Here is a 14,144-nt window from a genome sequence, read left to right as displayed (position 1 = left end):
ACTGAGTGGCGTTCTAGTCTCTCTTGTTTTCTCTCATCTCCTTTTGTCTTGTCTGTGACATCACCTCTGCCCTTGCAGTCGGAGCCGGTCCTAGATCAAATGATGCCCCGGGCAAGTGGGCGATTTTGGTTGCTGAAGGTATGTGCTAAACATTTTAAAACTTTTGAATACCTTATTCGGTGGTCGTGAGTATAGGCAGTGTTGAGGGGGTAGCAAGGGCAGGCAGTGGTGAGGTTCCTTTACTGTTGCTTACAGCAAATTGATGTCTACGGTTTCGATGTTTTGAAGACAGTGTCTGATGTAGGGGGAGGCCATGTTTTGCTGCGTTAACAGAAGCCATAAAGTTGTAGCCTGCAATCATTTTCTTTGCAGCCATTTGTCATCCTCGCTGCGAGCTTCCTGGAGTATGGCTACATCGATGTTGCGATCCTTCAGGATCTTGGCAAGGATCTCACACTTAGGAAGTGTCAACCCCTCAACATGAAGTTGGAGGATGTGGAGTGAAGAACCCACTGGTCTTGTTGTGGTCCCTGAGAAGGTCCTTTTTTAGCACGACACAGCCTCGAGCCTCATTGCTGGGGTTTGTCCCGAGTGTGTCGGTGGTATTGTCTAGTTGACGACATTAGTCCTGATATCTTCAGCGTATAACACTGTCGAGTATCATTTAACAAGACCACCACGTGTAGGTTGACATGTCCACCCCGATATGAGTATCGGTAATCGGCACAGGCTTTCTAAAGCACACCCGATTCATATAGAATAACCAAGCAAATGCTTTATAAACAGCCAGGACAAAGGAAAACGCGATCGCTCTTACGCTGTTGAGATTAAAAGTTAAAACCTACTTCCTGGCCAAGTACGTCTTGATGTCACACGTTCACACTGTTCCACTGTTTCAGGCATACTGAGTGCATTAAAGCATCTGTTAAACCAGAACGCCACTCTTCGACGTCACGATGTCGACCGATATGCCTCCGCCCACATTATTACATCATTATACATACTTGTACAAAGTTTGATTGAAATACCTTCAACTGTTGTCAAGTATCACATTTTTACCTGACATGACCTCTGACCTTTGACCTCTTTAACCCAAAATCGAATCAGTTAATCTTTACATCAATAAACACACCTGCACCAAGTTTGACTTAGACCTTGAGCCATTCTTAAGTTATCATGGTAACAAAATAATTGCAACTCCACATGTCCTCTGACAGTTGGACCTATTGACCCAAAGTCTAATCAGCTCATCTTTGCATCATCTATCTATAATTCCAGTAATCTCTGTATGTCTGTGTGTATGTCTGTGTGTTTGTCTGTGTGTTTGTCTGTGTGTTTGTCTGTGACCGCTGTTTCTCGACAACCACGGGTCCGATATACTTGAAACTTGCCAGATATATTGCTGGGGACCTGAGGATGTGCCTTTTCAAGGTTTCATATTAATCGGAGAAGTAGTTACCGAGCTATGTCCAAAAAACGATTCAACCAATCAGAGAGCAGCGAGCTATCACGTGTGCCGAACGTGGCGAACAGACTCTCCTCGGACGGCACATTTGAGAGCGTATTCATTTATTTCACGTTGGCAAACTATGTTGGCGCTATGTTGGCGTTAAACTATGTTTTAAAACTAATTAAAACTAATTTGCGATTCATCGTAACTGCGATATGCGACCTTCCGGACAGTCAAATGAGGACGTCACTTCCGGACTTACGGATAGTCATAGTGATGACGTACTGATGCTGAACGTGGCGAGCAGACGCTGCCTCGGACGGCACATTTGAGAGCGTATTCATTTATTTGACGTTGCAATCTGTGTTGATTGTTGTAAGGTACGATCGATTGTAGTACACGTTTATAATAACTCTGCCGATACAGGCCCGATTAACTGCAGCGCCATCCGAGCTGCGGCGTCGGGACGATACATTCATTGTACGGTCACATCACGCACTTACGGGCACGCCCATGGGCCCATGGGCACGCCCATGCATGCATGGGCGAAGACATTTTTATTTTTTTTTTTGGCAAGGAACGGGCACCCACGTACGGGCACGTCCTAGTAATATATAATTATACCAAGTTTGGGCAAAATCCCATCATAGTGCAGCAGATAAACACAAAAATTGTGCATTTTATGAGAAAAGCATGAAAATTTTAACATAGTGCATACCATAAGGTTTATTTTCAGATGTGGAGGGAAGTCAGATTTGACCTCTGAGAACCGTGAGAGGTCAAATCCAAAATGGCCACCAGTCCACCGAGTCTAATGTTCAAACGCGCTTAATTTTGGAACCAAATAGTGTAGAAAAACATTATAGGTGTCAGTTCCAACTAAACTGGGGATGCCCAGAGGTGAATGATGCTTTCAATGAACTCCTAGGCATGCCAAGTGAGGTCAGTGAAGGCTCAATGTTACTGCTGGAGCGATTTGTGGTGCTGATGTACGATAGAACCAGTGAGAGCACGGAAGTGAAAGATGCCAGGAAACGGCTCTTCACACAGAAGTGTAGAACTCTAGAGAACATTCCTCCAACCCAGGCAACACTCAAGCAGCACATCAAGCGCACTTGCTACCAGACCAACTGTTGTAACCAGGCATTGGTCATGGATCCAGAGATGCCAGACCCAACTGACTGGGGCTGGACAAAGGAGACAACTGGGTGGCAGCCTCTTTGGACCACTCTTCCTGAAGCATCAAAATCGTGCCATGAATTGATCGACTGTGGCTGCAAGAAAGGGTGCACTGGACGCTGCAAGTGTGCCAAAGCTGCATTCAAGTGCACTGCACTGTGCTTCTGTTCTGGAGACTGTTAGATTTTGATCATTACCAATTTTCATCATTGCACTTGATTTAATGTAAGCTTTGTTGGACATACTTGGTTAACTACAGTTATTTTTTCAGAGGTTATTGCATCATTCCTTGCAGTGTAAACACTTTTTTTTTCATCATTTCTGGTCTTTGGGTGTTCTGTACCTATCCCTGTACCTGAAAAAAATAAAGTTTTAAAAGTTCAAATGAACTTTTTCCAATAGCAGTTCCAACTGCAGTATCATAAAAATAGATATTTAACGTAATTTGACCTTGACCAGTGCACCTAAATGCATGTCCTTGAGTTCTAGCGATCTCAAAAGTATCACCAAATGAATGGGCATCCCCAATTTAGTTGGAAATGACACCTACAAGCGCGTTTGAACATTAGACCCGGTGGACTGGTGGCCATTTTGGATTTGACCTCTCATGGTCCTCACGTCCGTGAGGTCCTCACGTGAGGTCCGTGACCCCACGGTCCTCAGAGGTCAAATCTGACTTCCCTCCACATCTGAAAATAAACCTTATGGTATACTAGCAGAAGTACCCGGCATTGCCGGGCGGGGGAGGGGAGGGGAGGGAACGGGGGGGAGGGGAGGGGAACGGAACGGAGGGGAGAAGAGTGGGAGGGGGAGGGGAGAGGGGAGAAGAGGGGGGGATGGGGAGGGTGAGGGGTGGGAGGGGGGAGAGGGGGGAGGTGGGAGGGGGGAGAAGGGGGAGGGGGAGAGGGGGGAGGGGAGGAGGAAAGGGAGGGGGAATGGGGGGAGGGGGGAGGGGGAGGGGCCGGAGGAGGAGGGGAGAGGGGAAGGGGGGAGGGGGAAGGGGGAGGGGGAAAAGGGAGGGGGAAGGGGGGAGGGGGAGGGGGGATGGGGAAGGGGGGATGGGGGAGGGGGGGAGGGGGGAGGGGAGAGGGAAGAGGGGGCGATGGGGAGGGTGAGGGATGGGAGGGTGAGGGATGGGAGGGGGGAGGGGGAGGGGGGGAGGGGGAGCGTGAGGGATGGGAGGGGGGAGGGGGAGGGGGTGGGAGGGGGAGGGGGAGGGGGAGGGGGAGGGGTGGGAGGGGGGAGTGGGAGTGGGGAGGGGTGGGGGAGGGGAGGGGTTGGGAGGGGGGAGGGGAGGGGAACGGGGGGGGGAGAAGAGGGGGGAGGGGAGAAGGGTGGGGGAGGGGAGGGGGAAAAGGGAGGGGGAAGGGAGAAGGGGAGGGGGTAGGGTGGAGGGGGGAAGGGAGGGGGGAAGGGGAGGGGAGGGGGAGAGGAGAGGGGGAAAAGGGAGGGGAGGGGGAGAGGAGAGGGGGAAAAGGGAGGGGGAGGGGGAAAATGGAGGGGGAGGGGAGAAGGGGAGGGGGAGGGGAGAAGGGGAGGGGTAGGGTGGAGGGGGTAGGGTGGAGGGGGAAGGGAAGGGGGGACGGAGGGGGGAGGGGGAAGGGGATGGCCAGTCAACAATGACGTTGCAGTTCTCATGGTCGGAGAGCAGCACAACAATCGGACATAGTCCTGCATATTCGCAACAGCACGAAGCGGATTTTGGAGACTCACCGATCCTGTGACGTCCTCCAGTACCGGCGTTGCCGGGCGGGGGAAGGGAGACCCGTACATTCCCAACCCGTACATTCGCCCTCTCGACTCAAGCTCACTCGGACAAAAGCCTCGCACAAATTACACCGTGAAGGCCCAATGGTCATGTCTATGCCACAAATCACGGGCGCACTGAATTGAAAATATATAGAATGCTCATACTCCGTGAAAAGTGAAGCCGCCGTGTCGCCATCTTGGTCAGCACGACTCGACTAACTCGCTTCGCGGATCTCGTTTTGTGCGGCAATAAACTGCTCCAATCGGTTACGGAAGGGTTGTGGAAAGACGTTTCACAGCTGTTTCAAAGACATTTAATTCATATCGCACAAAATCGATACAAAACACGATCGCATAAAAGGTGAAAAAACGTGTAACGGGATGGAACATCACGTGATCGCTCTGAGCGAATCAGTCTGGCGGCGGAAATGGAACATCACGTGATCGCTCTGAGCGAATCAGCGAGCTGCTCTGGAACCGGCTGAGATTAGCGGGTACTTCGCTGAAATGCGCTGAGGTAAATATGAATAAAAAATATGGATCGTCAAATATTTTGAGTTCGGCCATGTTCGTCCCAGGCTCAATGGCCATGTCTATGTCAAATATCAAGCACGTAAGCCTCTCCGTTTAGGAGTCTATCGGTAACATTACACACACACACACACACACACACACACACACACACACACACACACACACACACACACACACACACACACACACACACACACACACACACACACACACACACACACACACAGTGTTTTATATATATAGATACTAACTATGCTAGAAATTTCATGCTTTTCTCAAAAAATGCACAATCTGTTAAAATATGAGAGCTTAGCCGCTGTACTATCACTGTTAAAGTTATCACCGTATCAGGATTTTTACCGAACATGACTTTTAACCTCTTAACCCAAAAATGTAATCAGTTCATGTTTACATCATTATACATACTTGTACCAAGTTTGATTTAAATCCATTCAGCTGTTCTCAAGTTATCATATTTTCACCTGACATGACCTCTGACCTCTTGATGCCATAATCCAATCGGTTCATCTTTGCATCATATATACTTATCCCATGTTTGTTCAAAATCCCATCACTTATTCACAAGTTGGCCTGGCAACATACATTTTAATTAACATGACATCTGACCTTTGACCTCTCGACTCCAAAATCTAATCAGTTCATCTTTCCTCATTATACGTCACCAAATTTGACACCATTTATACAAAATGCACCAAATTTGACAAACATCCCTTCAGCCATTCTCAAGTTATTGTGGTAAAGAAAACCTATCACGGACGGACAGATGGACAGCCGGACGGACAACCTGAAGACATAACCTGGGTCACCTACACTAAATCACCTGGGTCACCTGCCACTAAATCTGGCCCTGCTTGTAGTTATGTGTTCCCTCAGTTCATAAAGGTGGAAGCTGAGAACCTCAAAAGATCAAGGTTTTTTTTTCTACTTGAACCTTGTTGATGTTTTTAATCACTCGTTTGCCAATTCCACACCATCCAGTGTTCATATATAAATCTTGCTTTCTTTACTGTGTTTAGCTCCTCCATTAGCCTCAATCATGACATGCAAAATTATTGGGGTTAACGTTAAATGCAGGATTTGTCCAGGCAGAGGCCTTCAATCACCAAAACTTATAATTACTCATCAAAAAAAGCTCCTGTTTTAACTTGGAAAGGAATAGGTCCTGTATAATCTATGGGTGCGGAAAGGCATGCGATTGGTCACACAGGAAAGAATGATTAGAAAAAGAATCCGAATATTTAATGATACTCACGTGGCATATCCAAAAACGATGTTGGCCGTCACCTCCAGGTTCTCCAAAACTGGGAGCCTTGAGTCATAAACATTCCTAACAAAGGAATAACAGCAGTGTCAAAATCGTATTTTTGAAGCGGAACATTATTTCCAGCACCACAATTTGTTTTCTTTACTTCATTGGCAAATTGATTTGATTCAACCACACTGAAATAATTGATTTTTTCATGCATCACCATTTGTATGTTTCCATTCCAGATGCAGTTTTAGAATAAAAGAGATGACCATGTGTGCCAGTATGTTAGCCAAATTCGAAATTCCTTCCCTAATTTAGAAGAACATGCCTCATCAAAAATAGTTGTGGCTTAGTGATGATGCAACCAGTGAGAATTATTTGTAAGCATTCACTAGATAATTTCCTTTTCCGTCTTCCCTCTCACTGCTTTGTGCACTATCAGAAAACTTAGTCGGCATTATCACGGTTTACACTTGGTGTCTGTTTATCGTGTCTCACATTTTGAAGAATAATCTCTTCCATTATTTTATTTTTATTTATTTATTATTTCCCCCCGCCCCCAATCTTTAATAGTTTCATTTTCAAATATTTGTTTTTTCCAAAAAAAATTCTTCCAAATTTTCAATTATTTAATTTTTTCCCATTATTATGGTTCCTAAAGGGAGGCATTAAGTGTTTGTTAATTGGCATCCATGGTGTCCCGCTTTTTGGAAGGCGGGGTGGAGGGGAGGGTAAAAAGTTTGTTTTCATCATGAGGCAGAATTTCAAGTGCTACCAATATACCATCATATAAAACACTATTTTTGTATTTCTCTGTCCCCCTCCATAAGTACAATTTGAGTCGGGTTTTAAAGGCCAATCTTTCAACATGATTGTTTGTTGACTACGGTCTATTTTTTAAGATAAAAATTTTTTTTAAACATCTTCCAAAACAGTAATTATGTCTCTTCTATTTGAATTGTCGACGGAGCTTGCAAACCGAGCCTGAAGGGCGCTGTACAGAAGTGTTTTTTTTTTAATAACAATAAATACAAAGCATAGAGAGGTGAAATTCACTGCACGTGATGTGCAATGTGTGCAGAGTAAAATGAGTGTTCATTTTACGTCCATAGGATGTCTAAAGTAAAGAAGATAAAAGCATATCTGACGTTACGCCAAGGCTTCAGACTTTGGCACACTCACAAGGATGTACTGTTGAAATGAAATGTCCCAGAAGATAAAGAAAATAGGGCCATATTTGTACACAGTGTTTTAAATATCAATTCTTGCTACGAAACATCACATCTTCCAGTCTCCTGAATATTTCGTTGCTATTTCTCCAACATGTCATTTTTGACGTGCTTTTATACGAGTTGGCTAATACCCATCAGTGATCTCCGATCGCAGCCATTTTGTTCACATTGGCTGACAACTATGCTTACAACTCCTCCTTTTGTTCCGTTTGGTACAGTTGAAGGTAGACTTTTGTCAAAACATTCGCCATGCTGGATCATGTCACGACATTCTGGTGGGCAGTGCTTCAACCCTGTAATTCTTTACAGGATTGTTGTTGTTCTATGGCCCTTTCATCCTATCAAATGCCATTCCATCCCATCACGCATCCATGACAGATTTATCCACTCTATTTAAATACAAAGACAGTTGCAAGGGGTGGTCAAAATGTTTTTCCGTTTTCAAATAATTTCAGAGCCAAAACTAGAATGGCACTCGGTAGAGAGCATACCTCCACCAGACTGAACAGTTTATGTTTTGTATTCCACTGACAGGCCGGATCTGCAAAGTTGCAAGGGGTAGTCTAATCGGCTTTTTCTTGTCACCTAACCAACTCACCCCCAAGTTTAGTCATAACTCGTCCATAAAAATTTTAAATATCACATTCTATATTGCTTTTCACCGAGCCTGGTGTTGGCTTAGCGGTTAGCTTGGGATCCTAGGATCCTGGGTTCAAATCCCGGTCGATCGCTGAATTAATGCCAGGGGGGTTGACTCAGCCTGTCATCCTTCCGAGGTCGGCAAATTGAGTACCAGTTCACTGGTAATTCCTTGTGTGTCGCAAGAGGTGACTAACAGGGTTGGCGGCAGGAAGGGCATCGGGCCATAAAACATTGCTTCAAAAAGGGGACCACGGTGCCCGAAATAGGCCAACCCCTGCTCTGTGGGGGAAAATGGCCTCTAAAGGTGGTTCTTTCTTTCTTATATTGCTTTTCACCCTGATCTCTCAATGATGAAGAATCACTTTCAAATTAAATAATTCTCTCATCCGAATCCATATTCAGATCTTCACCAAAATCTAATCAATTCGTCCTTGTCACTCACCCAACCTGCCCACCAAGTTTCGGCCAAATCCTTCCATAACTTTTTGAGATATCCTGCTATATGTCGCTTTTAGCTCTATATCCCAATGGCGAAAAATCACTTTAAAATTCTCTGATCTGTATCCGGATTCGAATCTTCACCAAATTTGAATCGTCTTCCTTGTCACATACACAACTTCTCTACCACGTTTCGTCCAAATCCGTCCACAACTTTTGGAGATATCCTGCTATATATCGTTGTTGGCCCTATCTCCCAATGGTGAAGAAGCACTTCAAAAATTCTAGTAGCCGGATCCGAATCCGGATTTTCACCAAAATCTAATCATTTTGTCCTTGTCATATACGCTACCTCTCCGCCAAATTTCGTCCGAATCCGTCCACAACTTCTTGAGATATCTTGTTCACAGAGACAGACAGACAGGAGTGAAAACATAACCTCTATCCATCTTCGGTGGCAGGGGTAAAAACGCCTCACATTCAAATTGCATCAGGAACCTCCATTGCTACGAAAAGTTTGTGACACCGACTAAAAAAAAAAAAAAATGCACAGAAAAGGACCAAAATCTTTGCCAGGTCTCAGTGGTGCAAAACTCTTTTTCCTCCATTATATTTGGAAGTGGAGGTGCACGAAGATGGGATCATTTTGCCTCCCAATTACTCAGATAAAATTGCCTCCTCGACATTGTGATGCTTGCCATTTCATCTCCCTCTCATCGATCTGAGCAAGTTTTATTTCCTGTCGTGTAAATCATCATTCAATGACCATGACGAAGGTATTCAATTATGTTCCTGGTATTGTGATGTAGATAACATTGCTTTAACATCTTGTTAATCCATGATGACAGCAAATCCGCAAGGATAATCATTATGGTTCGAGAAAATAATGTATGGCTGTAGAGTCCAGTGTTTATGGACCATATATTTATTATGTTTTCAATATGGCAGAAATTTTTCACACATACACAATCCTATTGATCCTTACATGCCCCATTCCATCTTTCTTCTATCCCAAATCTTATTTTCCTTCTGTCCCCACTCCTTCCACACACCCATACCTTTCTCTCTTTTTTTACCATCTCCCGACCATTTCCTAATTTCAAGTTTAATATATTTCGCTATAAAACCCACTGTGTACAGCAGATGCCACACCTACCTTTTACGACACATGTCAAGCAGTAACAAGTTGAGGGCAGTGCCACGGGCCTGCATGGCACGCAGTAGAGAATGCACACACACAGCATGCTCCCTCTGACTCGGGTTGGGTGCATCCACTGGCAACAGATAACTATGACCATAGTTCTCATAACCGTGGCCTGCATAGTAGAGAACACCTGCACAAACATGAGTTTTCCCATTTTGCTCAAATTGTAATACCTCAAATATATCAGCAAATAATTGATCAATGACAATAAACAACACATGCTGTCAATGTTTTCTCAAAGCATTATTCTCCTTTCTCAAAGTACAAGCTTGAGTCTGAAGGTGTGCGTAAAACAATGCAGATCAAACTGTGAGAGATGTAGGACTAATTTTAGAATTGAAGAACTCCTTTTATGTGAATATCTATGGCCTATAGATGGCCTATATAGACAAATATATCCAAGGACAGAAGATGATCCTACAGTTATATGAAGGTATCCACTATCTCTAAGATATGCCTAGATGCATCTCATCCAACACGTTTAAAGCTATGGCAATGAAATAGTGGAAGGCAGGGGGGGCTTACTATGCACAGGGCCAGATTCACACCCGTGCCCGCTCTGTTGCAGTTTTGCTATTGAAGTGAATCTCATAGAATGGCCTAAAGCAACTCTTAGACTCTTAGAGACTCGGTATTCAACAGAACAGTGACCTCAGTTTCACCTGAATCAGCTGTCGGGAGCATCCTTTTGTTGGGGTGTGCAGTTTCCGCAAGGCTTGTGATGTCCTATTGGGCCATTTGTCAGGCTGGTGATTCACTCCAGCAGGGCAGGTTTCCCAGCCAGGGAGACTGTTGTGAATCAATACCAGTATGCTTTGTACTGAAAATGAACATCATTTCTCAGCACCATTAAGGTACACTGATCTTATAATGTTCTTTTATTTTACTACTTTGTCCTCCGACTCAGAATTACTGTTGTTGTAAATTAGTTATGGCTGCTTCCACTGCTTACTACACCATAACGTTGATCATCACATGTTTGATACATCATCGTCATCTCAGAGCAGCTGCATACTTAGACAGCTACCCTGGTTTCACATAAATTTAGTGTTTGCGTACATACATCTAGTTTTTTCCCAACATTATGAAACGAGTTCTGTTTCATTTGTATTTGGTGAAATGTCTTGTGTACTCCAACCATTTATAATCTGGGCCGCAACAAGCTCTGCGATCATGCGTGTGTTTGTCACTTTCTTGGGTGTGGTGGCCTTATTGCGCTGGGTGGATATTTGTGACCCCCTCACCACACCTCTAGCACCCTTCAAGCATATCATTTGTGTAAGGTAGTGCAGTGGTGCCCTCTTTTGGTAGGGTGCTCCATTGCACCCTCGAGTGACCATTTGTTTTCCCCCACTTTGTGTTTGTATTCACACAAGATGGTAACATACTCTTTAAGTGATTCTTCACCATTGGTGATGGGGCTAAAAACGATAAACAACATGATATATGTTTTATTAAAGAAATAAAAATGAATTGTATTTAAAATGTCAATTCATGAAATTGTAATATTTGATGTGACCACCTTTTTTTGTTCACAACTGCAGGAATTTACTTTCCTGCAATTTCTGGATAATTCCATTGAAGAGTTCCTTTAAAGAGTTCCTCACCAAATCGCCATGCAGCAGCAGAAATACATCCCCAAACCTAAACAAAGCCTTCACCATGTTTCACAGTGGGCTGTAGACACATATCCTAATACTTCTCATTAACCCTCTTTCGAACAAACCACCTTCTCTTTGTTTCAAAAATTCCAAACATTGACTCATCACTCCACAGCACATTTCCCCACCAATTAGCATTCCAAATCTCATGCTTTGGGGCATATTTCAGTCTTGTCTTTTTTACCGTTATGCAGAAACAGCTTTTTGACAGCAACTCGCCCGTGGCAATCATTTTCAAAAGAGACCTTCGGGCAGTGGACGAGTCCACTCGAATAGAACAACTCGAAAATAAAAGAACAGTTTTTGTACAGCACTTGATTTTTTCCATTTCTTAAAGAACCTATCTTTGGGTAATCACTCATCTGTTTTGCTGAGTTTCTTTGGTCTTCCAATCCATCTATTATCTATAACTTCTCTGTTCTCATTATGGTTCGTATTGTTGTTCGAATTCCATATCTGGAAATACTTGTTTTGTGGGATATTTCTCTCTAGAAATTGATTTATCAGTGTAAACTATTATTTTGAGTCTTATTGACTTTGATATTGTCGTGTCAGACGCCCAGTTAACACAGGCGCTCTGAGCCAGAGGCCCAATAAAGGCCTCTGCGAATGCCAAAACCAGATTTGAATTTACTGCATTGTGTTGGCTTAGCGGTTAGGGTGCCGGCTTGGGATCCTAGGATCCTGGGTTCGAATCCCGGTCGATCGCTGAATTAACGCCAGGGGGTTGACTCAGCCTGTCATCCTTCCGAGGTCGGCAAGTTGAGTACCAGCTTGCTGGGATGAATGATCACGGTGTGTACCTCGATTTAGAATAGGTACACGGTATCCCTGCGCATTGTAAGAGCGTGACCAAGGGTTGGCGTCAGGAAGGGCATCAGGCCATAAAAACATTGCCTCAAACAGGGAACCATGATTGTCATGGGGCCCGCAAGGCTAACCCCCGCTCTAGCGGGGGAAAATGGCCTTAAAACGATCATTCATTCATTCATTTTAAACAAGTTTAACCCCCCCCCCCCCCCCCCACTCCCCCCAAGGATCGCTGAAATGCAAGCTGAAACTGCCGGTTCTTCGCGTGCGGGAAGGCAGAATATATATATATATATTTTAACAAATAATTGTTTAACAAAAGGAAATATGGTGGATAAAGAAGGCCGGGACAAAAAAAAACAAAAAACGGAACAGATCTGACGGTCGACAGACACAGATGGGAATAGGAGGGGAAGCACACAAACGTACAGCCGTGGCCAAAATATTGGCACCCTTGCACCTTTTTCAAATAATGCACCATTTCTTCCAGAAAATTGTTGAAATTAAAAAATATTTTGGTATCCACATATGTATTTCTTTGGGTAGCAGTGGAACAAAACAAAACAAGACCGAAAGTCTAACTGCAGCATAGCAGGGCTTGTTTGATACTTTAGTTGAAGAGGATAGTATGACCTGGGTGGAGATACCAGTTAGCAAATAATGTAAGTATTAAATTATTTTGAAGTACTTTAAGTCTCTAAGCTGTCTGTCACCATGGAAGTGAAGAGATTGCATTGAGACACTGATTTATTCTATATGTTGGTCAGTTAGTCAACACGATCAAAGTGACCTCAGCACCATCACCACACACACCACTCTGTGTGTTACGGAATGAGGTATTTTACGGCGGCCGGAGTGCAAATCCTGCTACCAACCTCTGAGAGGACCCAGTGAGATGATACTCATTTTGCCGACCTTGGAAGGATGACAGGCTGGTCAACCCCACCTGGTGTAAATTCAACAGCTGACCAGGATTCGAACTCAGGACCATGGATCCCAAACCCACCACCCTAACCGTTAAGCCAACACCTTCAAGACTTTAAATCAATCTGGGGATGCAATCTTTGTGCATCTGCCTGGTTTATTATCCCTATATGAGTGGAGGGCCTGTCTTTCCCTTTCTCAACGCATAAAGACATACTAACCCGAATAAGGCGAAGGGGCTAAGATAATGGTCTGCTATGAAATAACTATTCTAATGGACCTGTATGGTGGTTGCCATTACTTTAGTGGTTTCCCAAAACCGCAACAATATTATTGGCACCTTTTAAAAGTTGTTAGAAATAATTCGATTTCAAGCAGGTGATTCTCCTTTACTTTGGAATTGAACTCACCTGTGGTGAGTTGCAGGTGCCTGCAATATAAAAATCACTCATTCAACCAGTTTAAATAGAGAAAAGGAGTGATTTTGCTGGTTTGTGTCACTGTGTGTACTGCAATGATTATGGAGAAAATAAAGAAAAACAGAGAATTGTCTGAAGAGGTCAGACACAAGATTGTAGCCAAGCATGGACAATCTCAAGGCTACAAGTCCATCTCCAGAGACCTTGATGTTCCTGTGTCCACCGTACGCAATGTTATCAGGGAGTTTAAGGACCATGGCACTGCAGCCAACCTCCCTGGACGTGGCTGAAAGAGAAAACTTGATCGAAGATTGCAGCGAAGGATTGTTCAAATGGTGGAGAAAGCACCTCGATCAACTGCCAAACAGATTCAAGCTGACCTTCAAACACAAGTTACGACAGTTTCAACTCGCACCATCCATCGCCAACTCGATGAAAGAGGGTTTTATGGTAGGAGACCCAGGAGGACCCCAATGCTGAGAGAGAGACATAAGAAAGCCTGACTGGAGTTTTCCAAAACACACCTGAACAAGCCAAAATCCTTCTGGGAGAATGTCCTGTGGACAGATGAGACCAAATTAGAGCTTTTTGGTAAAGCACATCGTGTCTATGTTTACAGAAAAGAAAATGAA

The 14,144-nt window shown here is 44.2% G+C and overlaps 1 protein-coding gene across 3 annotated transcripts in view; it reads right to left on the bottom strand.

Moving 5' to 3' along the window:
- LOC137421694 (mucosa-associated lymphoid tissue lymphoma translocation protein 1) overlaps positions 1–14,144 on the bottom strand; it is an 89,559-nt gene that overhangs the window by 18,692 nt on the left and 56,723 nt on the right. For all 3 annotated transcript variants that reach the window (XM_068107989.2, XM_068107991.2, XM_068107990.2), the window contains exons 9-10: positions 9,651–9,828; positions 6,186–6,260 (exon numbers count right to left, since the gene is read on the bottom strand). In XM_068107989.2, coding sequence (XP_067964090.2) covers positions 6,186–6,260; positions 9,651–9,828 — 253 coding nt within the window. The remainder of the gene's footprint in view (positions 1–6,185; positions 6,261–9,650; positions 9,829–14,144) is intronic.

Source organism: Myxine glutinosa, chromosome 2 (assembly GCF_964187855.1).
Source record: "Myxine glutinosa chromosome 2, kmMyxGlut1.1, whole genome shotgun sequence".
In the NCBI taxonomy this organism is placed as follows: Eukaryota; Metazoa; Chordata; class Myxini; order Myxiniformes; family Myxinidae; genus Myxine; species Myxine glutinosa.
Note: the sequence above shows the minus strand (reverse complement) of the source record. Positions and strands in the feature narration are given on the sequence as shown.